Genomic DNA, 26,623 nt, shown 5'->3' on the forward strand with positions numbered 1-26,623 from the left:
GTTCACTCTAAACGTAGTAGAGTTCGACCATCCTTTGAGATCAGAATTGATCTCAAAACCTGTTGCGCCTCCGACAATGTGATATCTAATTGCTTTCATATGGGGTAATAAGCTTGCAAATACAAAAAAAAAAAAAATTATGAACAAAAAAAATTATTATAAAAAAATTAAATTTAAGAATGGAAGCGGGAATTACCCAATAATGAAAATGAAAGCCACTAGTAAGCCCGTGATCTCTTTTGAATATTCACTTATTAATTGTCCTAGTTTTTAGGCTCTTGTTATTTGTTCTGTTCAGAATATTCAGATTTATAGTCATTTACTTCGCATGAATCATGGTCAATTGGAAGTTAAGTCATGCAATGTTCAAATTCATGCAAAAATACTGATCTACTTTTTATTAGGTTATCTACTGAAAACCCATCTACTTTTTAAGTTGTAATGAATGATTTTTTTTTTATATATTTTTTATGGTCCGACTTATGAATGATAACTCAAAGAGTATATATTTTTATGATCCAGCTTGATCTCAATGATACTACTAATAGAATACCGATACAGCAATACTCCTTAATTCTTTCCTCAAGAAACATTACAGGGCAAAAAACACATGACAAGTAATAAGTATCAAACTTTGATGGATTTATGGGACTTCTATACGGCCAGCATAGTCTTGTACACAAGAGACTTCACAGGTAATACTAACTAAAACATCACCAGAATTTCGAAAAGCTCGGAATGTATTCGCAATTGATAATAAAGCTGAACCACAACACTAATCACGCTACGGATGCCTGATTGATGATTCCATTAAATTGCATTCATCTTCTGTTCATTTGCACCTTGGCCTCAGCTCAACCTTGCCTCCATTTTGTCAATAGCTTTCTCTATAGCCGGCAAACTCTTCTTGAAGGTGGACCACTGCTCAGCAGATAAGCTAATTCCTGAATGTCGAACCGTTACTCGTGGATATGGATATATTAATGAACCAAAACAATTAAAGCACATTACTTTCCTAAACTGTTAACACAATTGCAAATGAATCCCTAAAAGCCACATGACAATACATATAGACTATATAGTCAATACAATGAATCCGGTTTCCCTGATGAGGAACCCTCTCAATACTATTGCATACTCTGTAGCTTTTTGTTCCTTAAAACTTGTTTTTGCACTCTCCAATCCACACATTTGACTATACTATAGAAGGTATCAGTAACACTCCCATAAATTTGGTACCTTGAGATCCACAATGCTGTATGTAGACTGTTCCAAATATAGATGAAGTTTTGCATGTTTGACAATAAGATTCCAATTGTGGAGAACGGAAAAAAAAAAAAAAAAAAAGACTTTATTTGGCTTCAAACTTCAAAGCTATCGTCCTGCCTGCCAAGTTCTATGTCATCCTTGTTTTCAATTGAATTTGCACACACAATTTTTTAAGATTATTTTCACCTAATTTGATGCCTTGGAAACGAATAATCAAGAAGAACAGCATTTTCCAGAAAATGCAAACGATTATTGTTTTTAGGACTTAGCAAGGTAACGAGCTGAGGCCTCTTTCAAATTGATGTAGATGATACTGAGAAGTTGAGAAGCTCAATTACTCAAAATGAGCTTGACGAAGATGCAAGATAGAGAGTTACATTTGCACAAACTTGCAAGGAAACACAGCCCATAGCTGTGAAATCTACAGCAGGTACCCTGAATATAATATTAAGGACCATTTCAGATCAAATGCTCTCTACCTCATCATCTTCATCTAAGCTTTAGAAGCTGAAGGAGAGATAGTGTACCTCAGAATATGCCAGATTTTAGGTTTTCTTTTTCTTTGTTTCCTTTTTGACAGGGGGTGAAAAGGGATACATTATGCAAGAATTAGATTTCAGCTTAGACCACTCAATTACAGATTGTACTTTGATGGAGAGCAATAAGTAAGTAGGACATTTACTGCAGCTATAAAAAGCTCAAAAAGTACTTTCATGCATAAATATGGGTAAGATAAATAAATAGGCAAGTATGACGATCTCAGTCTCTTCATAAAGATTACTAATAGAAGAAAGAACACAGGATGAGATTTCAAATTGGTTCCTATTTTGGGAATCACAAACAATCCAAATTGGTTAATAACAGTTTGGTGCAGTGCAAACACTGAGAAGACTTGCTCCTCATTATCATGAAGGTAATAACACTAATACAATATATCAACAACTTCCACAAGACCAACTAAAGATAGATTATAGACGACACAAACTACCTGACTGATGTATACAATACAGGATTCTGGCAAAGCCCAGACAACATATCACTTAACTGCCTACCAAGATTAATAACTACACACATTAAAGGTACGAACAACTCATAAAAAATTCGCAACAATAATATCGAAACATGAAATTCCAGAATAGCCGGTCACATTGCAAACTTTCAAGCTATTATTGACTTCTTGCTGACTAAAGCAGAGGCTTTAGGATTTAGAAACAAAGACATAGCCACAAAAGAAAAATATCACAACATTGATAATTCATGAACTCGGGTAGCTTGATTAAATATACAGAAAAAACAAAACTTGAAATACCAGAACAGATATTGGATTTTTCAGATCGGATTTTTTTAACTGCCCTAATACATTTATACACACATACAATAATTTTATTATGCAAGTGAAATTTTCTTTATTCAACAATCAACCTGCCTCATTTGTAATGTCGCTCAAGACAAGGGTATCATTAATATCCACATGTAAGTTTGAAGACCACAAAAAGAACATAATCCATAACCAATGAATCATTATAGACCTTATTGCCACTTCCCTTTGCTCCATCCAAATTGTATATCTAAGTTAGTTAGACCACCTTAGTGCTTTGCCAAATCCCCCCCCCCCTCCCACCTAATGTTTTGTCTCAAGTAACTCTCACATATATTCTTTTGAAAAAAAAATATAAAAAACTCTTTTGTTTGTTGAACCAATCACCCTGACAATAACAGGATTCATAGATCTAGCAGGATAATGATACCATTTATTGAGGAGCTGGTGGCCAGGGGAGGCAGGCGATTCGAGTAAGATTTTCACCTCACGTATCTATATCTCTTAGACTCTTACCAGAAACTCGACACAATTATCGACACTTGACACTTCCATATGGACCAAAATGTGTATAAAGTTGCAGCACCTAAACAGATAGACAACCTGACAGGTACCCGTGTCTTAACACTAATAATTGGATCTTGGTAACATAGGGTATATTGGTACAAGTAGCACGACAACTCGCATATAAGAATCATTCACAAAATTAATTGATAAGAATTTCCTCACGGTGGATGCCATCTAGCATAGTTGGTTAAAGTTTAGAGTACTTGAAATCTAAGATCGAATCTTGTTACATCTTTGTCCTTTATGACTCCCTAAACACCGAAACCTACACAGACCTCCTTACGATCAGCTCCATCATAATATGCACTGTAGATTAGGAATACTTGACCTAGTTCAGCTTCAAGGACAGCACATGGAAAATCACGGATTTCAAATGATATCAAAGTTCACAATTACAAAAAATCATTTGAAAGAAAGACAATCGGGGGAAGAAAATTTACACACAATCAGCACAAGTCCACAGCAAGATCACCATTACCGTAAGCAACGCATAAAACAGCGAGCAGCAGAGACCGAAAAGCATAAGCAACATCACAACAGCACATATCTAGCAATACGATGATAGATAGCAGCAACAAAAAGCTGGAAGTAAAATTGTAGTGTAATACCTTTAGAGGTAGGACGAAATTTTCCATCCTTCTCGTAATATTCCCTAATTGACACCAATGTCTTCCCTTTGAAATCTTGTACCGTCACTCTTCGCTTATCCGACAACTGCACAAAAAATTCATCCCATCTAAACCCATTCTAATAAAACCCTAAATTCCAATTCGACTTGTTCAAAGCTAATGAATGTAAGTCCAATAAGAAAAATTGACCAATTCAAAAATTCAACTGAAAAATTAAATCATTTCAAGCCACAATTACACAAACACCTCATCTCCGACAAATTAGGGTTTACAATAATTTGCAAAAATTCACAGAAATTAGGGTTTAAGAAATTAAAAACAAGAGAAACTAACTCGACATATGATGAGATCGCCGTCATCATCGTATTCTTTGCCATCAGAGCGTCTGTTATTACTCTCTTCTTCCTCTTCTTCTTCTTCGACTTCACCACCTCCAGCAGCTCCTTCAACGGCGTCGTTTTGCTGCTGTTCCTGTAATCGTTGCTGAAGAAAACCTTCAACAACTTGTCGGACAAACTTCTTACGAGAAGGTTCTGAGAGGTCGATGGCGAGTTTTTCGCCGGCGAGTTTGCGAACATCGAATTCCGACATCTTTACCATGTCGACGCTTCGAAGGATTTCTAACACTGTTTCTTCTACTTTCTGCTTCATTGCAGCGTCCATTTTCACCTTAATTTTCTCTGTCTACTGCCGTGAATGTGGTATGTGTTTTCTGATTGTTTTGTCTGCAGCTCTGTAGACGGTACTGTTATGGAATATGGATGATTAGGGAGGAGTTATCATGGATGCATATTCATGGGAAACTGTGCTGCTGTGTTCACCGGGTAGACACGTACCCAAATTTTTTGAGTTCAAGGTAGTTGGGTACTAATCTTTGCCCAAAGTTGCAATATGGCCCAAATTAGTACATACATGATACATATCTCTGTAGAGATTAAGTCAGTCTAAGGGTTAACTCTTACAAAGCTAGCATATTAAGGAAATAACCCAGCATAATGTTGGGGGGTAAAGATCGAACCCCTAATCTCAAAGACCAAGAGGGAGTGCTCTACCCATTTGAGCTAACTCCTGTCTTTAAAGGGGGAATGATAATCACGATGAACATGAACAACCAGATTATGTATACAAAGGTTAATACTAATGAACATGTACCAACTAGATTATGTATACAAATGTCGATACTAATGAACATGTACCAACTGGAGAAGTACATAAGTTCATTTGGCTTGTTATTTATGTACATATGTTTATTTGGCTAATGAGCAGCAGGTGATAGCAAAGTGATATTGGTGTCACCTTCGATCCCATAAGTTATGGGATCGAGTCTCACCCCTTGTAAGGAGGAATCCCCAATTTTCTCCCTTCCTTGCAAGGGACTTCATCTTAGCTTTAATAAAAATGTTCATTTGGCTAATTATACATGTACATTTGATTATTATTCATGTACATATGTGTACCATGCTCTTTAACACGTCTTGGTCTAGTCGTTAAGATTGAGGTACTGTGAATGATAGGTCACAGATTCGAATCCCTCATCCCCTTCTTTACTTTTTTTTTACTTTCGTTTTGTTAACTTTAATTAAATTAACTTCCGTTACTTTTATTTATTAACTTTAATTAAATTAATACTTTTGCATTAAAAAAACTCATTTCTCTTCCTCAAAAAAGTATTATTATGTTTGTCTCTCTCTTTCCCCCACTATGCCACCATTCTCCCCTCTGTGTCGCTTATATACATCAGCGCCCCTTTTTCTTCTTCTTTGTTTCATCATTCTTCGTTCTCCTCCATCCTGATTCAGTCTTTCAAATTCTCTCTCATAAACTCCATAAAAGAAAATTTGAGTAATTGTTCGAGTGCCAGAAAATTTCAACTATCGATTTTGTGTTAATAGACGTGAAAAGGTTCTTTTGATAAGCTCTAGGGCCATTTCCTGTAACGGATGTGTTCTCATGGCCCTCTAGCCATGAGAGAATGTATTAAGGCGATCGAGTTATGAGTTCTCCAATATGTTTAGTAAAGGCAATCATGTAATCAAGGGAGTATAAAGGTGCCATGAAAGATCCATAATGTCGTTTATGATGCGAAAATCAATCTGCGGTTTTTCAATAATTTAAGTAGTTATTAGGACCGGACTATTTCGCAGGTAAGGAAAATGTTCAATTATTAATATTATACTTTGAAATAATATCACTTGGTCTATTAGTCAAGATTTTAATATAACTTGAAGTCATGAGATTAAACTATTTGGATTACCTGAAATGCCCCCAAAAGTCAAAAAAGACGAAAAGAACATCACATGGCAGCGTTACTTGTTTACATCTTATTAGTGTAGATTTCGAACCAATACATACTCCATTTTTACCCCAACAAAAGAAACAGCATAATCCTTTCTAAGAAAGCTGCTGAAAAAGTAGGCAGTTGCAAAAAATCAACTTCAAATCCATCGAGTTCTGGAATTGGTATTCTCAACCGTCAGTTTTCCGTTGATTTCCCGGCAAGAAGATCTTCAATGGCCCAGATTTATCCATCTACCTGCTTATAGAAAGCAGTCATGATTCTCTCACCTCCCTCATTATCCCAGGCAAGTTCTTCCTTCCATTAATTCACTCCACTAGACATTTATTTTCCAATTTTGTGTCAGTTTGACTGTAATTCTAGGGTTTTTAGTTTAGGGTTTGTAACAGCAAGAATCTGTGTTCATTAACAATGAAGTGATTGTGCAATTATTACTTATTGTTGTGGGTATAAAATGTTTGGCTGAATTTAGCTCTGATATGATTTCTGTCATAATTTTGAGATTGAAACACTAATTTTGCAGGTAATGCCGCATATATTTAATAAAGATTTGTACCTGAAGCAGCATTGTGCTTCGGCGATTTTCTCAAACGAAGAAAACAAGTTATTATTTAGAAAGGCTTTGACAAATTCTACTCCAAAATCACCGTCTTTCTCCAAGGGAAGGTGCGTAGAGATTGGATGCAACTAGTCTAAGGCCGTGTTTGGTTGAATTTCTTCACTTTAGCTCAGTTATATTATATAATGATATGTTGCTGTCATGAGGTCTTTTGTGTTTCGAAATTGAGATTGTGTGATATTTCTAAGTTGCTGCTGGTAATCACTCTTTCTCCGAAAAGCGGCACAGGGGGTTTGTGTTATCTTGTTTGATAAATTTTGGTTCTCCATTTTAGTAGGAATATAAGACTTCCACTTCATTGAGAGAAGAATTATACACTGCTTTAAATAGTATGATATTCTAGGTTAGCATACTAAATGAGGATGTTGGTCTTGGAGAATGCTACTCTAGGAGTATATCTACGGATTTGGGTAATAGACCCACTAGAAGTCCGTAATATAAAAGTAAAATTCTTTTGCTGAATCGCGTTATGTATGTCTTTAGGTAAGTATCCTGGAAGTATATATTTTTTCGAATCTCAGGGTCTAAAGAGTATAAGGCTATAAGCTCTTTTGGTTTGTACAGAAGTTACCTCTTTCTATTTTATATTGCATGAGATAAAGGGGGTTATGTTTTGCAGTTGCATTGGATGTTTGCTTTATCTTCATTTTGGAGTTTATATTATTCCAGTGAGTATGTTTGTTTTTTGTAAACTAACTGTATCCTTTGTTCGACGACATGCAGTTGATTTTATAACATCTCAGTCTGGTGGAAAAGGGAATGCATTTGTTGAAGTAAAATTGAGTTAGACATTGTCCACACGTATTTCTAGTGAGTTGCTGTAGTTTCTTCAGCATCAGCATGACAAATAAATTTTCTGATTTCTCTAGTCCCCTGTCCACCTAGAGCAGAACTACTCCACGTTCATGCTGTAGTTGTATTTGTACACCTATGTATGTCACTGCACATCAGTCTGGGCACCTTCGAATCTGGAAAACCATGGAAATTTAACAAAGTTCCTATTCCTCTTGATGGTGTAAGAGAGTTCCCGATAGTGTGGGTTTGAGTTGTAAAATGATTTCCGATGGTTTAGGTTTGTGCTGAACTGTGCAGTCATAAGAATTAGTCAGCAGGTTTTTGCCTTCTGGATTGTTGGTATATGATTTCTACAGTCATATAAAAATCTATTTTGTGTTTCAATTTCTTGTTTGTTTCTGTTTCTTTTGAAGCGGTAATTTATGTCTTCTCGTACATTTTCCCAAATATCTTTGTTATTTGAGGAGTGTGCTCTCTTTCCCTATATGGTTTATTGTCTTAGAACTCATTCCTTGTATACTTATGTATTCATTGGTACCTCACTTAATTAAGCCATGCCCCGTGTCCCTGTTGCTATCCTGAGCAGTTTTCAGAATGGAAGGCATTGTTGGAAAATCAAACTCGCTTTGGATACTGGTGGATTTCCTAGCAATGGTGGTCAGGAAAATGATGTGAACGAGGACTCCCCAGGTCTTGGGCAGACACGGCTTAGCAGAATTGTGATTGCAGGTGGCAGACAGCTGCTAGGGAAGTTAAATTCAGCAAGAAAGAATTTTCCGATGAAGGTTTTTCTTCTGTTATTAGGATTCTACACCGCAAATGCACTAGCAACAATACTTGGTCAGACAGGGGATTGGGACGTGTTGGTTGCAGGTATTGTAGTTGCTGCCATCGAGGGTATAGGTATGCTCATGTACAAAAAATCTGCGTTATCAAGTGGGAGGTTGCAATCTTTAGTTGTGTTTATTAACTATTGGAAAGCCGGTGTTTGCTTAGGCCTTTTTGTAGATGCTTTCAAATTGGGTAGCTGAAAGATTCTATTTATTCAATTCTATCAATATAGCAATAATGTAGTAATTTGTACAATGTATCATTTCCCCATACAACCGTCTCTGTCTTTCTTTCATGCTGCAAGCAGCTCTAAATCATTTGTATGCTGTAAAGCGGCTATTCAATTTGTAAATTGACAAGAGAATACAGTACAACAATCTGATGATTCATCCTTCCAAGCTCAGCGAGTGTTTGGTCGGGAGGAAAACATGTCCAAGATAATGGTTTTTCCATTTTTCCTTTATTTGACGTGTAAAAAGTGAAAAACAATATTTGTAGGAATGAAGAAGGTTTTGCATTCTTAAAAAAGAAATGTCACTGTTTTGACATTGATGGTAAGGAGGAGCAAGATCGAGGAACCTTGCATAAATAAACCCTCCTGCCTTCAATGACTCCTACATAATGGCCAATGCTATGAAAATCCTAATAATATACCTATTTCTGAGACGTCACATTGTTGGATTTAAATGACAATCATTGCTGATTTTTTCTCTTTTTGATTGGTAAGATGAGTTTTCCTAACGGAGCGAAACCTCGCATAGATTTATCCGGTCCGAGTTAGCATGTTAGACACTTTGAAAGTAGGGGTGAGGGTAAAGGAAATCCCAACCCTCAAAGTGTCCATAGTGAAAATTAAACCCCCAACCTCAAGGCTGGAAGACACAATTCCAACTACTTGGCCAAGCTTGACTTTGTACCATCTCCGAATAGATGAAGTTTGGTAATATTACATCCTTGTCTCATCTATCTAGGCACCCGCAAATGACCATGTTGTGTTGTCATTTATTCTTCAACATAAAGACCAGGTAGTGATTTGATTGATAACTGAGTAACAAAAATCTCAAAATGCAATGTATATTAGAGACTTTTGATATTGTTCAAGAAAACATGATGTTAGGAATCATACAAGTTTTCTCCAAACGAAGGATTAAGCTATAACATTCTATATATTTGCAATGACAATTTACAAAATTTCAATCAGGTGAATTTTTCTAAAGCAAACACTTTTTGATCTTCAGTTTTGTGAGGATTTATTCTGCCTTGACTTGGTTTCTATTCTTTCCTTTCTTCCTGTACATAACCATAGCAATCATTAGAGACAACAGGGAATAGATAAAATACAGCTTGAGAGATTAAAACAATGATAGCAATTCAGTGAAATATTGCAACTTTCAATGAGATACAACTGCATTCATCTGGTATTCCACAACATGAACAGTTTTAAGTATGTCGTGTGTTCCCTCTATATTTGTCCCGTTCATACAGAATTTCGTTGTCAAAAATCAGAATCTTGACCATATTTCGAAGAACATACTTCATATAAGAAATACGAGAAAAAATGTATGTTAAATCTTGTTAGATTCAAATTATCTGTATTTCAATTTTTTTCAACAAAGATATGCACTTAATGGTCAAATATGCGCCCTCGAGACAGACAGATAGTGCAAAACAAGTGTAAAGAACAAAAAGAATACAGACGGGGTGTATCCAGGATAGAGTATAGCATGATAAGAAACTTGACATATGCAGCAGTTGTTCGGGCTCTCTAAACGAGCCATACTTCAAGATTAGAGTATAGCATGATCAGAAACTTGACATATGCAGCAGATGTTCAAGTTCTCTGAATGAGCTATGCTTCAAGACTAGAGTATAGCGTGATCAGAAAACTATCACAAAACAAAGCACTAAATATCTCCTAACTGATATTTTAATACATATACAGCAGTTGTTCAAATTGATCTCTGAATGAGCTATGCTTCAAGACTATGTAAACTAATTAGTGTTGATAATAAGAGTCATACCCTGTCTCAAGCTCATCGAAATTATCCATGGAAGGTCTCCCTCTTCCCCCTCCAAATGCAACCTCGTCCATGCTTTGGCCACGTCTCCTGTAGTTGCCACCAGATGCAAGAAAACCAGGACAAGGCCTATAAGCCTTTATTGGCCACCAACCTAAGCCTGGGAATGTAGCAATCCCACCTTGAATCCGTCCCTCACCATTGCAGCCTCCTTCTATCTGCTCTCTACCACAAGCCTTACAGCCACTTCACGAACAATTACAATGCAGACAAACGCGTTAAATCACCATAATTTGATGCATATAGATTGATAAAGATATCTGAAAGCAGATGACAGAACCCCTTCTTTCGAAAACAATACAGTAGTAGTATAAATGAGGATTGGAAAGGAGGGTGAAACTAGGGGTGCTAATTGTTAATGAGCTTAGCTGGCTCGTGAACTATTTGAACTTGGCTCAAATTTTTCATCAGTTGAGCAGAGGTCAAGAATAATTCCATGGTCAAAATTATCAACTCAAGCTGACTCTTACGATAAGGTGATCTTGAAAATATAAGCTTGAAAAAGCTTGTGGCTCAAGCTCAAATGCAAGTATTACGAACCAAGCTCAGCACCCTCAACTTCATGCTCGGTTGAGCTCTTTAACATCCCCAGTTGAGACACTCATTTTCTTAACAACTAAACCGTCACATAAGATTCAATTTAATCAATTAACGCCATTATAAAGCATTCACTTACAACTTACAAGAAGGTTCAATTCAGTTAATAAGAAGCTATAAAAAAAGCATTTACCATAACTCTTCAAAATTAGAAATCTAAATGGACATTTATTTAATATCATTTTACCAATTTCAAATAAGTTCAGAATGTTGAGTCCTTCAGTTCTAATGCTCGTCATTTATTAAGAAACAATACCAAACCTGCCTTATAGAAGCTTTCAACTTAAGAAGTACTAGTTAATAACATGCTCAATTGCTCATATAAGGTGAGGAAGGACAAATGAATCTCCAAGACAGCTAATTTCGACCATTAACTACCAAAAGCATCCCTAAAAATAAGAAAATTTTCCAAATCTTTGATTCATCAACTTCCCTTTCGGACATTGCTACACTTTCCCACCAGGTAGACAACCCACTACTAATAGAGCATTAAAAAAGTAATTATTACGTTGAGTTGGATTCTATGACCACAACCCTCGACTAATCTTTATTAATGGTGGGTAGTCTACCCGGTGAGTAGACAAAGTTTTTTCCCTTCCATAAGGCTGTGTTTGGTTCCCTAGATTAAAGCAATTATGCAAGCTAAAACAGTATTCAAGGGTGGAAATATTTTCTTCCAAGCAAAACTTATCCATCATGACTGCACAAAATTTTACTCAAAATCATCAATCACAAACCCCATATTCCTTATCTCCTTAAACAATCCCCAGAAAATGATTTTAATGAACACCCAGTTTCTTTTATCAAAATAACTCTAATGTAATCACTAAAGTAAATGATCATCATCTTCAAAATAAAGTATATAACTAGTACAATAAACATACTTAAAAAACCAAGGATATCTTTGCCTAGTGGTTAAGATTGAGGTACTGTGGACGATAGATTACAGGTTCAAATCCCCCCTCACTTTCTTTGTACTTTGTACTAAGTTAATACTTAATAGAGCAACAACAACAAGAAGCATAAAATGGAGTACCTGAAACTGTTATCATTATTAACAGATTGAACAACTGAAGAAGAATCTTGTTGATCTTCAACAACTGATGAAGAGTTTGAAGAAGAGAGAAACACAAAAGAACCAACTTTCTTGTGTTGTTGCTGAGAAGTTGTCAACTGTAAAAATTTAGGAGATGATTCATTAGAGAATGTAAAGATGGAAGGAGAAAGTGGTGAAGAAGATACAATACACCTCATTTTTTTTTTTTTTTTTAAATCTTTTCTACAAACTACAGTCTTGATTTCTCTCTTACTCTCTCTTCTTCCACACTCCTTTGTTGGACTAGTGGTTGAGGATTAAGCTCAGGTTTTTTGACACAGAATTTGGAAGATTCCTTAAAAAAAAATGTGAGTTGGGGGAAAAATTTAGGTTCCACCGAGACTTGAACTCGGGTTATCAGATTCAGAGTCTGATGTCCTAACCACTAGACCATGGAACCGCTTGAAAGTTTATATTATTCTATTATATATTAGTGAATTGTCTTGTCAAATAACACCCCATTTTCCTAGGATCCTGAAATAGAGTATTTGGCTCTATTTTTTTTTTTATTCGGTAATTAACTGGTCAAGTAAGCTCAACCCTCAAACTCTCGATCATGAAGTTGGGAGGTGGGAGCTCCAACTATTGGACACCCACGTGATTCTCAGATTATTTGGCCCTATAATCGCTTTGTTTCCTTATTTTAATTACAAGATCAAACATATACTTTCTCTGTTCACTTTCACTTGCAACACTTAGTCTTTCAAGACAATATAGAATTACTTACAAAGTTACAACACTATTACTCATTTACTTGCGATTGAATCTTGTGTCTCATTTCATTACATGGATCCCATTTTTTATTTTTTTATTCCTTCGGCTCCCATATTAAAAGTAAAAGTGAATAGAGGAAATACTCCCTCTATTTCTAAATAGAGTTTTTGTCTTTCCAATTATCTGTTCCAAATAGATTTCTCATTTTCTTATTTAGTGTAACAATCCACTAATTAAAATATTATATTATTCACTTCTCCACATTCTCTCTCCTCAATAAGCAATTCATAAATAGTGTACCAACTTTAACTTTTAATTATCAATTAATACAACTAAAATTTCACTTATTATTTCTCCTTAATCTTTGTGTCCAAAAAAAGTAAGAACTCTATTTAGAAACAAGGGAGTGTAATGTTAATTTAACGCCAAAAAAGTGCTCCCTTGTTGCACTAAAAATCTGAAATCTCGATTTTGAATACTTCCCAGTATTGAAAACTTGAAGCCCGAGAAATACTTCGAACGCAATATGATTCATGAATTAAGCAACTGCCTGACTGCCTATTATGTACTAGTAGAGACAATCATTTGAGACTTGAATCTCTTATGTGCTCCAAATCTAGTAAAATGCCTAACTAATTCTCCATTTAACACCCGAAGTATTGACATCAATACCGTTACCAAACCCAAGTTGGATTCGATACACAGACATCGCCCTACTCGTGAAACAGCAGCCAAAACTGGGGGAAACAATTAACATATTGGATCATTCAAATGGAACCACAATATATCTCACGAAAGACATATGATGCTGTACTAATTTTTTTACTTTTTTTCCCGGTTACTACTATGTTCATTGATTATTAGTTCCTTCCTACGTGGCTTATGCATGCGCAATCTGTTGATCAACATCTTCATCAACCAGCATCATCGAGCAGTGATGATGGACCATGTACCACCTCCCGTTGTGATGCTCGAACACATTGGTCACATTGTATGGCCCAGCATTAACGTCAACATAGGTTTTCATCGTAACCCAAGCCATGTCAGTCAGAATCCTAGCTCGCACATCACGAAGTTGGAAGCCATCTGCTTGTTGCACCCAATTAAATGCAATCTGCCAACTCTCTATAACTGCATTATACCTAGCAGGTGTATAAACAGGTGGTCAGCTTCCAGTAAAACTCCACCCCTATAAATCTTAGGGTAATAGATAAAAAAACTACGATTGCAGGAACTGGAATGAAGATTTCCCCCCTTGACTTTTCAACTCATATATCTCCTCCAGGACCGTACAGATGAACTTAATACAAAACATGCAATAAAAAATCTACTCATTACTCATAAAAACATAATCTATTTGTGTAATTTTCCCTTACATCCCAAAATAGTACTACTATTATTTCTGGACAGAACCAGTCTAACTTTATGAAGACTTGTAGCAGCATGAAAAGACTCCTATAAGTTGCATTTAACTAGAATGATGAAGCGCTAGAACCACAGTGAACCATCTTGCGACCTACTGTTAATTATCAATCGAACAAAACCAGCACAGCCAGTAAAGAAACCATGTATGTGCATATCTATTAAAATAGCTGGAGCATGTCAGAAATCCCTCTTCCTTGACCCCTTCAACTTTCAACAGAACAAAGCAAGAGCCTCAGAGAACACTACTTGTTGAATATTTTAAATTACCTGAGTGCCTAAACTATAACATATAGTATATCTCAATGGGAACTTGGGAAGTAATCAGCACATTAATGTGATACAGATACTCCTGCAGTCCTGCCCCATACACTCATGTAGATGTTCCTACTGGACATTTGCAGTTCATAACGATCAAACTTCAACTATAGTTTCTTGTAGATCTATAATTATTGCTCCAATCAATTATCTAAAGATGCATTTTGTAAACATACTTTTGAAGATTAATTTAGCAAACACAATTTTAAATTATAAATTAGTATTTATAGATTGTTTGAAATATTTAAATTTGACCAAATGAGTTAATAAGAAACACTGCAAGAAGTAACTTAATCAGTCAATTAAATTACAAGTAACATCAACAAAGGAGTTCAGCAGAGAAAAATATCTGTAACAGCTTGAACAGTGATTCAGAAATAATCATTAACCCACATTAAACCTAATGAAAACTTAATATGTGAGTCCACTTTCGAGTCTACTTTTAGATGCAATGTTTTGATACAGGATCAAGCACAATTTAAAGGTCCATAAATTGAACCACAAGTCATTGTGAACAGATTCGAAGATCCAGTACACATAAAAAGACTAAGTAGGAACTAGGAAGAGAGGACTATTTAGAATGCACGTCGCAGGACCAATTGCACTCGTGCCACATAACATATGAAATACTTCCAAATGACAATAAACAGATAACACGGTACATACCCCGTAAAAAGCTCTCCTGAAGCATGAATACACTTCACATAGTCTACATTAAGCCAGAAACGACTCATTGCTTGAACTGATCTTTCCCTGATGATGTTAAAGAATTCTGCATTGATATTCACAATTGCTCTTGTAGCTGCATAGTAAGCCTTCCAACCATTAGCTGGTCTGACAGAATCTTGTTCCAGAGTAAAATCCTACAAGAATCGATGAAAGTAATTCATGCAGACATTAGAATATGAGATTTAACAAAGTCTGGGCAGCTAACAAAATGCAATGGATGTAAGCATAAGCTAAAATAAAGGAACAAGAAAGCTATAAACTAATCTCCTAACCAGTTGTTATCGAGTGTCATCTTCTGACACACCCAGATAGAAGTTCTAGTTATGTCTCCCTCCGTCTTAAGACTTGACTTCTTAGTCCCACTTCACTTTTCCACAACAAACCAAGGAACAAGAATAAATGGCAGGGTCATAGGAGTCACGAGAGTGATTTTTGTGAAAGAAGAAGTAAAACTGGGACAAAAATAAAAGAAAAGAACACATCCCAGAAGGAAAAGTGAGACTTAACAAAGGGAAAAGCAGATTGAGTAGTAGCCATAAGCTTGTATATGTTGAAAAAAATCAAGAAGAGCATTGAGATTATATAAAAAAAAAGGGGCAACATTGATATTACAAAATGTGACCGCAACTTTAAGGAAAAATCTGCTAAAAAAATATCTATCATACCATAGGCATTACATGGGGAAATTGTAAGGCAATCAAGTAACCAGTATACTTCATTTAAGTAATTGTGTTTACAGAGGAACATGGTTGATCAAACATTGGGGTGAAAGATGGGAAGACAAAAACAATGGCAAAAAGGATGGCAAGATACAAACAATTGAAAAAATATCACTTCAGGAGAAATAGGGCCAACTATATGGAACATCTCAAAAGTATATCTTAGTATTTCATTTTCAAAGCTTCCAGTCTATGCAGAAGTAGTGGACAATATACCAAAGCTGGTCAAAAGTTCAACTAATTGTATAACGACCAAACTGGCGTGCAATGTGGCAAACCAGATGGGGAAAAGCTTTTATAAGCATAGTCAAGGTTCCAAATCCAATAAAAAAAAATTAGAGTCAAATACCCCAAAACGCACAACCAAGTACTACTACATCTGTTTTTATTTAGTTGCAACATTCACCTTTTTGCACAAACTTAAAGAAATGAGAAAAGAAAGTATAATTGACCCACTGACCACTTGCCCCTGCTACTAGTACTAATCAGGTTCAAAAGAGTAGGTGAAGGGTAATATAGTCAAATTATCCCAAAAGCTTTCCTAAAAAGGGAAATGCTGCAACTAATAAAAAACACCTAAAAGTAGAAATTGTTGCAACTAAAAAAAAACAGAGGTAGTATTATACTATTATATTAGGTTAGTAGCAATGCCATATCACAAAAAACCTCGTCCAAATAGTTCAAAGAGCTCCGCAGTCTACACAACAAAAGTAGCAAAGAGCATTGTTTCTACTGTATCAACATATCAAGATTTAGACTAGCTTAGTTTAGGACTCAGGATGCCAGAGCATCAAGAACTGCCAGCACCATTACCAATGCTAAGAAATCAAAACCATCTCATCCCGAATCGTAAGTCTACTTAAGTAAGTCTCTAGCATACTAGGAGAGATTGCTAAGAAATTTGTCAAAAACGTAGTCGTCTAACTTATGTCTTGTTAATTGGGACTTTAAGAGCACCATGACAAAGGGACTTTACATACAAAAGTAACCGAAGTATCCAGACAATATCCAAGATACCATAATGAGAAGCTAGCTAGCAAACTCCTCCACCACAACAAACAAGAAACCAATTTCTGCTTTTCCCCAGTTTATCAAAAGCATACGCACAAATCTCTCCAATTTTGGCATAATAACAAAAAAGAGTACACATGCTATGCCGTCATGGTAACAAGTCACACAACATAAATTCAGCATAACGAAGCATGTGAATGCAATAAATGCACTATTGATCACATCAATACTACCTCCATTAAATAAAAAATATGCTTCACAAGCTACCATACGTTGCCTTGAAGCTCCCCTATGACAATGTACTACGGAACTCCGGTCTAGAAACTCTAGACCCTCCAACAGATATCAAGACTCCATGAGCCCAAATTGCACCTGGAACACATCTCCAAAACACTCAATATGTGCGACACTCAGAGCACGCACGTAAAAACAAGACTCAAGAACACACTCACAAGTGACAAAAACAAACCACATCCTATTCTCAAAACGACATTCTTATATGGTTCCTCTCCACACTTACATAAAAACATAGCCATGGTTGCCAAATTCGAACGATTCACGACAAATCTAAGCTATCAAATTTACCTAAATTTTCACACACCATTCCGTCGATCAGAAATAATGAAAAAAGATCCACTATACGATGACAAGCAATGTAATTCCAGATAAAACAACAAACACCACAAACATGCAAAAAATACAACAGAAACAAGCGAATTCAATTTTAAACTCCACAAAAAATTGTTACTATTATAATTATACCTTATGATAAAGAGCTTTCCACGCATTATCATCATTAGCAGCCTTCCTCATGTGTGAATTAGTCATAGAGAGACGACATAAGCTAGGATAATCCAGATAACTGAGCGCATGAGTCGTAATTTCCGGCACTAATTGCTCCATCATCGAAGCACCAGTTTGCTTTTCCGAAGCTAATAACGCCGGCATTTCTAGGCCGTTTTCAGTCGAATCGGAGGTCAAAACGACGCCGTTACAGCAGCAACCAGAATCTGAAGCGCAAATAGTAGTATCTTTGAATTCTTTCTCTGTTGTGAAATTCGTTCTTCTTGTATCAGCTTTAAAAGACCAAGAAGAGGAGGAGAGAGAAAATCGAAGAGCGAAAACGGCGAAAATAGAGCAAATTATGGTGGCGGCAACGGCTACAATGAAGGAATGAAATGAAAGAAAGGATGATAAGGGAACCTCCATTCACAAGACATTAAAGCTTCAATGTACATGAAAAACCCTAGAAAACCTCGCTGATTTTTTTTTGAAAATTTGGGGGAAATTCGTCAATTTCTTGCGGTGTTGCGTTGAATTTCTGAATTTGATTGTAGCTTTGTAGGTGATGTAAAACCCTAGAGCTTCGTTTCTTTAATGGAATTTGCAGAGGGAAGAGAGAGAGAGAGGGGGAAATGGGATGTGGAGGAAGAAGGTTAGTGTGAGTTGTACTAACTTGTAACTGAATTTTTTTCGTTGAATACTCTCATGTCTATTATGGTTTACCCAAATTTATTTTTTAGGTTGTTAAATGATGTCGTATTTTTTTTTATTAACTAGTGTGTAGTTTGGACGATGCCTTGAGTTTTTACTTTGCACTCGTTTTTAAGTCCGGACAATGTCCCAGATACTTTGTAAAATGATTTTTATGGAAAACAATTTACAATGGACAACACAATTTCAACATTAGTTTTCCGTTGTTTGGTTCGATGTAAGAAAATGATGAAATGAAAGAAAAATGAAAGGAAAGTAAGGAGGTAGTGAGAGGAATGTACAAGAGAGATAAGGAAAATAGCTTTCCCTTCGTTTTGAAAGGAAAATGGTTTCCATCATTGGGAGAGTAATTTTACCTCAAGGGAAAATTATTTTACACTATTTTGCCAACCAAACAATTTAAAATTGAAAATGGAGGAAAACAATTTCCGGGAAAACATTTTACGCGCTACCAAACGGAACCTAAATACATGTCTTAAAATGGAATCAGTTTATGAATTCATGACAGAATTTCACATCATTTGAGGTAGAGGTGGGCATGGGCCGAACTGGCCCATGGATTGCCCGAGCCCGACCCAATCTAGTTTGACTGAACCACGTAAATCCTTGTGTTCTTTATTTGTTAATCTTTATTGTTTTCTCACCTTTATTATTTCATTGATTTTGTTCCTATTAATCAAACTACAACATATACATTGAACTATATCACGTGTCGATCTACTGTAATTATATTGTTGAAGCTATATTGTTACTCGTTTAATTCATGTTGCGTTAACCGCAATCCGTTCCATTTATCTGTTACAAACGCTTTTGCGTCATTGTAATCGATAACCGCGAAAGCGCCCGTATTCACGATTTACTTCCTGGCTTACATCTACTCTGCTAAAAACAAAGCTATAGCTCCTTGGATTAAGATATTGTCCAAGAACAGCATTCAACCTGTAATCTAAGTTGAACACAGGAACGTATACTGAAAAATAAAACAACACAAACATGATCTTGTTTTTTTAATATTTATTGAGTTTTCAGTGAAAGTGCAATATTGAGCCCTGCATTCGGCTGAATTCTACATATATAATGGCAGCAACCTAACTAATCCTAATTCAAAGCCTATAACAAGTTAACAACCATGTCTTAACCTACCAAGTACCAAGTACCAAGTGGACATGATGAAATGGATCCTTTACTATCAGAGAACCGAACATATTTCACGAGAGTTACTTCTGCAAAAGATGCATGCTCGTTCTACCTAATACATCTCTGCCCCGACTTAAGGGGCAGGAAGCCGTCTGAATCTTATGATACCGACTCACTGTCCTCCATGCAGTTCTTCAGAGATGGTGAATAACTGCACGCACATCAGCACATGGCTATTCACTAGATCAAAGTTATTAACATCGTGATGCCACTGCTAAGGAGTATTAACAACCAGCCTCCGGTAGTTCTAGAAGCATCATTACCGCGAGAAGCTCCAAAAGAGAGCAAAACCCGCTTGGAGACTAGCTTGAGGAATGCTATGCACAAGAAGAAGAAGCTCACTAATAAAACAGCAAGCTCCTTGTTCTGTAGACTAGTGTGGTCATTCTCTATGTTTTCCACAAGAGATCTGCAGTAATAAAAGATGTAGTCAGATCATCGAAGGAGAAAAAGAAGATGTAACATAAAGAAGCCATCAAACGAGGAGAGAAACTTGCTCCATCAGTGAGATCAGCACCAAAGATGGTCAATATTAGATCGATCCAAAACAGGTAAAAACGTCACCATACCACTAACTTTCTACCTTTTTTTCCTTAACTTCTGAGTATACATTTTGTAACTGGTTAAATCTATAGATTTGGGGTAGCTATTAAGCTTTTTACAATATCTCTTTGCAATTTTTGTTACTTTTTGTTTGACTAAATGACACACTAACCATCAGACAGATCTTTTACAATAATATGCCAAAATGAAAGGGTAGGAGGAAATTTGAGTCTTCCTCTTTATCACTCTACTCCCCTCCAAGCAGCAGAGTAAAGAAAGCCACCATCAACTTGTAATGATTTATTTAACTAGAAGCTTCACCCATTAAAAAAAAAGAAATTCGGGAAAAAATGCATATGGTGTCATGGCATAAACCAAACCACTACGTAGCAGCTACAGAAGAAAACTTGCAAGCTGAAAAGGCAACGGACCTGAGGATCCTATTTTCACAGATCAATTCATCAACTTGTGATGAGAATACTGCTTTCCATAACTCGAAGTCTTCAATATGCTTGTCCTGGGAAAAAAAGGAATTTCTTTTTTCAAACATTTAAGATAGAATGGAATATGGAGAAGACTCATTAACTTCAGAAAAGTTAGGCAAAATACCGTTTCTTCCTTCCACTCAACTAGTTCGTTGATTCCTTTTCTTTCACTGTCGAGCAGTGAAGTAACTTTCGAGATTTCATTGTTGAATTCAGGGATAATATCCCCTTGTTTTTGGTTTAGCTCCTTGAGATACTCTTCTAGCAAAGCCAAATTGACCTCCACCGACCTCACCTTCTGCATTAAGATCTTCAGAACAGTGTCGCCAGGAATTCTGCTATTTGACTTTCCCACGACTGGATCAGGGACCTTGCTTGAGGTGCCAGGACTCTTAGTCACATCTATGTTTGCCTTTGGCTCATCACTTGTTCCCGTTCCTTTACCAGAAGAATCACTTCCATTAAGAACTTCACTACCATTTTTCTCATTACCTGTAACATCCTGAGGCTTTACTGATGAAACTTCTGTTGTATTAATCTTTGATGGTTGTTCACTAGGAAACGGTCTGCCAGAAGTCACCATTAGATCTTCAAGCATCCGCTCAATAGCATCAACACCATAAACTTCCAAGACATTCAATGTACAGTAATGTTCAGATCCATAGTGACTAACCAAACTCAAGTTCAAAAAAGTTACCCATTTGGGTTCAGGCAGAACAAAGGTCTGAGCATGCTTGACATTGGCAGCAACAAATTTTCCAATAAAGGTCCATGAATCAGTAGGGTAAGTCGAGCTTGCCCACAATTCAAATTCCTTAAAGTTTGAGGAGTAATGCTCAAAATTTGCAATCCTGACAGAATCAACCAACGTTTCTTCTGCAAGCTCAACTACAACATACTTGTCTGATACAGAACAAGGGTTTATAAGGTATTTATCGTGATCCTTCCCCAGAATGTTACTTGCTCCTTTTGCTACCTTATTATGAGCCACAACTTTTGCCCCTTTGGCTGCAGAGGCAAAATTGTAAGCTGTTCCATCGGGTTCAAGTCGATGGGTGATATTTGTTTGTTCGCTAGAGGTTACCACCCCTTTTCCTGATATTGTTGTATTTTGGGACTCATCGAGCTTTAAATAGGTAGTATCCAGAGCCATACCATGTTGCTGGTCCTCTAGTTTGTTCATTCTTTGATCTATTTGATGAGGTATTTCGCACACTAAGCCGTTGTATCCTAATCTTAATATGTAAAAGACCAATTCTTCCACCCCTTTATGCCTAGGAAGTGAGCAACTAGAATTGGAAGAACCTAGCCCTTGAATGGTAGAAATGTTGACGTTTATTGATATATTAACCTTTAACAACATGCTGTCAGTGAAGTTACCAACAGCGATTTTATGGACATTCGAATTTCCATTGCCAGCAAGCTTAGCTTCCGATGACGTGCTTCTATAATTAGGGTAGTGATGAGTCTCTGGACAATAAATATGAACTTGAGTCAGTGTCATTAGCTTCACTGGGGCTAAGCAGGCAGCAAATTAACTGCACCAATTGAACTGTATATACGCCAACAAGGAAGCAAAATGTTCCAACAACAGCAATAGGTGATGACACAATGCCAACATAGATGGACAAAATGCATCTCTAAGGTCATAGCACAGATTGCTGTAAGAAACTAAGAAAAACTGATCGTGTTAATATATTGTACTAATAACTATAGGTAGTTGGCTTAATACAAATCTAATAATGGGGTCTATGGGAGCTTAAGGAGCTATTAATAAAAATAACATTGTTCATGTGGATGCCACCTAGGTTAGCCAATCAAGTCGCGCAAACAAATCACGTCTACATCACTACCCTTAGTCGCTCTCTCTCGTCTATTCCCCAAAAATGGCATTTTCAATGAGATGTTACAAAAAGATATAGAATCCATGAAGTTGATTGTAATGAAACAACAACATTTCCTAAAAGAGTATCATAATTGTCCAAATTACAACCCTCAAAAGACAGATTCATTTCATCATACAACCCATAAGATGCTCAATTGCTCATTAATCATACAAATCAAAAAAGGCAAAGCTTTAATTACTACATCATGACAAAATTAACAAATCTAGCCACAAATTTTAAAAAAGCAAAACAATAATAGCTCATAATACCATAATAAAACAATATAATTAAGAAGTAATCAAGGAAAACCTAAAATGGTCCCACATTGTAATCCAAAAACAATCAGGGAAAAGGAACAACTGGGTGTTGCCTAAAATCACAAATTACAAAATGGGTATGAATAAAAACAAACGAAAAACACAAACCCAGAAATTAAGGACACATCAAAATGGCAAAATTTAAATAAATAATAATAAAGAAAGATAAAAAGTACCTCCATGTCCATCGCTGAGACAAACTTCACAATAAAACAAGAAAACAAAACACCAAATTAATGAAAGACAAAGTTCATAAAAGCTGTTGTTGTTGCTTCGGTTGTTCTCGTTGTTATTGTTGTTGTTGTTATCTCCAAAATCATCACAATTCTTATTTTTAATGCTACATTTTTTCACATGTAATCCACCATTTTGAGCCTTCTTCATTTCTCATCCATAAAATACAATAATTATAAAGAAGTTAATAGTGTAAATTTAACTCTTAATGTTTCAATGTAATTTCTTACTATTTCTATTGAAAGTCAGTTGTTGTAGAGCGAAGGTGGTGGAGAGAGAGAAGGGATGAATTTAATTTGAAAAAAGAGCAACAAAAAAGGGATTTTTTCTGGGTAACTTTTGTGAAATTTGTTTTTGTTTTGTGAAATTTGTTTTTGTTTTATCACAACTTAAAAATCTCCAATTTCGTCGGAAACTCTTTGGTCCGTATTTTAGGGGAGCTACTTGGAATCAGATGAACGTTTGGTTCAAAATTATACTAATTGAAATCAAATGAGAATTTGTGGGCATTGTTATGGTCTTAGACAATTGACATTAGTATGCTCATAAGTCATAATTTCTCTATCCTTTTTTTTTTTTTTTTTTCACTATCCAATATCCAATGGTCCGTTTGGTAGTCGTTAATAAATTGTGGTAATGGGAATGAATTTTAAGTGTAATTTTATTAGGGAAAAACCCTTAAAATCTCCATGGGGAGACATTTTTTCTCCATGCATGGGTAAGCAATCTCACCCCTAAACTTGTGTTTTTGTCTCCAAGGGGAACCAATTTTCATTACCACTCATTACCACCCTACAAGGTGGTATTGGATGGGAATGAAAATTCAAGAAGGAAAGTGGACACTTTAGGATGAATTAGCATTACCATGGGAATGATAGAGTTATATTTTTCACAAATTTACACACAAATTTATTCCCATTACCACCATTTATGACCAACTACCAAACGAGCCGTTAGAGTTATATATAAGACATAAATACACTACTTAAGGTGGAAATAAGTTGTAAATTTATGGAAAAAATTTGCATCAACTGATATAATAAATGATCAATTAATGCAACTTATTTCCATTTTTAGCTTCTCACATGCAACCCTAAGGATTGCAGATAGTTTTTCCTCTTTTTTTGTAACACTTTTTTTTTCTCCACATCATTTTTTCACTAACTTTTTTTTACCTTCTAATTTATTTTTACTAATTACATTGCTAAACTGGTCCAATAATCTCACTCTCCTATATTTTAGATCCTCGCAAATATTTGAATATTTGAACCTCGTACATGGTCCTATGCGAGTTGCGACATGTGATGGTATCTTCTTATTTCTTGTTGTAGTTCGGGAGGTGTCCAACTTTTATAGTTGTTCTAATGCTAAAAACCGAACTTTTATTCATCTCCCCAAAAGTACTTGAAATCGCCCCAAAAAAAAGTTGAAATTACATCTCTAACCTTTTCCTTCTTTTTCCCTAAACCGCCACCACCACCCGCACCACCAGCCACCTCACTCCACCACCATCCATCTCCTGCCACCACCACCACATTGCCACAGCCACCTGGAAGGAGTCGAAATTTTTTTAGGACGATGGGCGAACGTCTGGCCTGGACGTTCGCTCATTGGGGCGAACGTCGTGGCCAGGTGTTCGCTCCATGGGGAGGAAGTCCAGGCCAGACGTTCGCTCCATGGGACAAACGTCCAGGCCAGATGTTCACCCATCGCGTTAAGAAATTTTCACTGCTTCCAGGTGGGTGGTGGAGGAGGTGGCGGGTGGCAGTGAAAAGTAGGTGATGGCGGGTGGTTGCAAGGGGTGGCAGGTGGTGGTGGATGGTAAGGGTGAAAGTTTGGTGTGTGGTTTGGATTATGGCCTAATCCAATTCGATCCGAATAAAATTTGGATTTCAAATTTTCAATCCAAATCCAAACCAATTAGGGTTTGAATCCAATCCAATCCAATCCAATCCGATTTTTCTTTCTCTAGATTGGATCCGATCCGAAAATTCGATATTTTTAAAACTCTAGTTTTTCGATGAAATGAATTAAGCACAACAATAACTTAGTAAATTTAGAAAATGAGGAATTAAGTACACTTAGTGTTTTAGGGGAAGGGTTGAAGTGCTATGTGTATTGGGCTATGGCATAAGTTTTATATATAAAAAAAAAAATCAGTTAAGCACTTACGCCCAATCCAGATACATAATATAAGGCATATTACTATTTGGTTATATTGGATTTTTGGATCCGTTTACCCTCAATCCAATCCGATCCGAAAATCCAATTTTTCAAAAAATCTCGATCAGAATCCAATCCGAACACAGTTCAAATCCGATCCAAATTACTAATTCAAATTGGATTGAATTGAATTTTGGATTTTATCCGAATAACTTTCACCCCTAGTGGATGGTGTGGAAAAGATAAATGGTAAAATAGTCTATAAAAATGCTTAAAAAGAAGAGAGGGAGTGAGTTATGGAGGGTAGGTGTAGATAGGATATCTATTACCATTTCAAGTAGGGTATATTTGACCACTCATAAATAGAGTTGAAGATTTTAAAATGAAATTGAATACTAAAATGGAGGTATTACTATTTATTGATCGTGATTTTTTTTTACTATCATAAAATTAAGACAAAGTATTTAGAAAAACATCATCCATCAAGACAAAGTATTTGGAAAAACATCATCCATTAACATCGATAATTGTGAGTATACATCTATAAAGAAACCTATTATATTCCAAATTTCGGGGGTTGAAATTTGAAGACTCAACCAGGACTTCCAACCTCTTAATTGGGAGGTAGGCTTTCTACCATTGAACTCTCACTTAATCCTCTAATGTTTTTTTTATTAATTAAAAAGATTTTTTTATTTTAACCATCTTTCTTATATAATCTTTTTTTTTTTTGAAGGGATTTCTTATATAATCTTTATTGAAATAACTATCTTTTTTGTTCCTAAAGTATTATTGCTATCCTTAGGTTAAATCCATCCAAAATTAGGTGGGGCCCACATTTCATTTTTTCCCCATTTCTTTGCTTATCCCCCATGATTTTGACTATACAAGCGCCTATAACAAGAAATTACAGAAAATTTCTATTCTTAAAACATAAAAGATAGCTTTTTAGATGAACATAAGTTGGGTGAGGTAAAACTATTAGATCTCGTGTTGTTATGCCACATGATTTTACATTGTGAGTAACTCTTTGTTAACGGGTGTAATATTTTCACTAATATGAAATTATCATATTCAGGGTACATCCTCTTTATCTAAACTTATCTAAAATAAACATATTAGACGTAATTAAACTTGACCAATCCTAATTTGACCTTATGTTCAAATCTAATTAACTCTAATTAGTCTTGATCAACCCAAGAACTTACTTCCTCCACATTTTTCTTAACAGATTGAATGTTGACACTTACGAATGAGGCTATATAGAAACAAAATAAATAAAGAAACCAATGTGAT

At 35.9% G+C, this 26,623-nt stretch overlaps 5 protein-coding genes and 1 non-coding gene across 6 annotated transcripts; 1 reads left to right on the forward strand and 5 right to left on the reverse strand.

Moving 5' to 3' along the window:
• Positions 1-545: 545 nt before the first annotated feature.
• LOC104892128 (RNA polymerase II transcriptional coactivator KELP) lies at positions 546-4,647 on the reverse strand. The gene is made up of 3 exons (XM_010677960.4): positions 4,117-4,647; positions 3,763-3,868; positions 546-944 (listed from the first exon to the last, which is right to left on the reverse strand). The coding sequence occupies exons 1-3, from the start codon at positions 4,444-4,446 to the stop codon at positions 850-852; spliced, it is 531 nt and encodes a 176-aa protein (XP_010676262.1). The 5' UTR covers positions 4,447-4,647; the 3' UTR covers positions 546-849.
• A 1,475-nt stretch (positions 4,648-6,122) lies between these two features.
• On the forward strand, positions 6,123-8,581 carry LOC104892129 (ycf20-like protein). Its single transcript, XM_010677961.4, has 3 exons — positions 6,123-6,365; positions 6,603-6,745; positions 8,080-8,581. Exons 1-3 carry the CDS (start codon positions 6,336-6,338, stop codon positions 8,522-8,524), a joined length of 618 nt encoding a protein of 205 aa, XP_010676263.1. The 5' UTR covers positions 6,123-6,335; the 3' UTR covers positions 8,525-8,581.
• An 801-nt stretch (positions 8,582-9,382) lies between these two features.
• On the reverse strand, positions 9,383-12,389 carry LOC109134980 (hypothetical protein). The gene is made up of 3 exons (XM_019249399.3): positions 12,036-12,389; positions 10,346-10,588; positions 9,383-9,614 (listed from the first exon to the last, which is right to left on the reverse strand). Exons 1-3 carry the CDS (start codon positions 12,251-12,253, stop codon positions 9,575-9,577), a joined length of 501 nt encoding a protein of 166 aa, XP_019104944.2. The 5' UTR covers positions 12,254-12,389; the 3' UTR covers positions 9,383-9,574.
• A 34-nt stretch (positions 12,390-12,423) lies between these two features.
• TRNAQ-CUG (transfer RNA glutamine (anticodon CUG)) lies at positions 12,424-12,495 on the reverse strand. The gene has a single exon. It is a non-coding gene; the product is annotated as a tRNA-Gln (tRNA).
• An 816-nt stretch (positions 12,496-13,311) lies between these two features.
• LOC104892131 (F-box protein SKIP8) lies at positions 13,312-18,494 on the reverse strand. Its single transcript, XM_010677962.3, has 3 exons — positions 17,771-18,494; positions 15,216-15,412; positions 13,312-13,951 (listed from the first exon to the last, which is right to left on the reverse strand). Exons 1-3 carry the CDS (start codon positions 18,215-18,217, stop codon positions 13,690-13,692), a joined length of 906 nt encoding a protein of 301 aa, XP_010676264.1. The 5' UTR covers positions 18,218-18,494; the 3' UTR covers positions 13,312-13,689.
• Positions 18,495-19,480: 986 nt separating this feature from the next.
• LOC104892132 (SUN domain-containing protein 5) lies at positions 19,481-23,737 on the reverse strand. Its single transcript, XM_010677963.3, has 4 exons — positions 23,107-23,737; positions 20,852-22,197; positions 20,674-20,759; positions 19,481-20,108 (listed from the first exon to the last, which is right to left on the reverse strand). The coding sequence occupies exons 1-4, from the start codon at positions 23,312-23,314 to the stop codon at positions 19,880-19,882; spliced, it is 1,869 nt and encodes a 622-aa protein (XP_010676265.1). The 5' UTR covers positions 23,315-23,737; the 3' UTR covers positions 19,481-19,879.
• Between the last annotated feature and the right edge of the window lie 2,886 nt (positions 23,738-26,623).

Source organism: Beta vulgaris, chromosome 5, assembly GCF_026745355.1.
Source record: "Beta vulgaris subsp. vulgaris cultivar EL10 chromosome 5, EL10.2, whole genome shotgun sequence".
NCBI lineage: Eukaryota > Viridiplantae > Streptophyta > Magnoliopsida > Caryophyllales > Amaranthaceae > Beta > Beta vulgaris.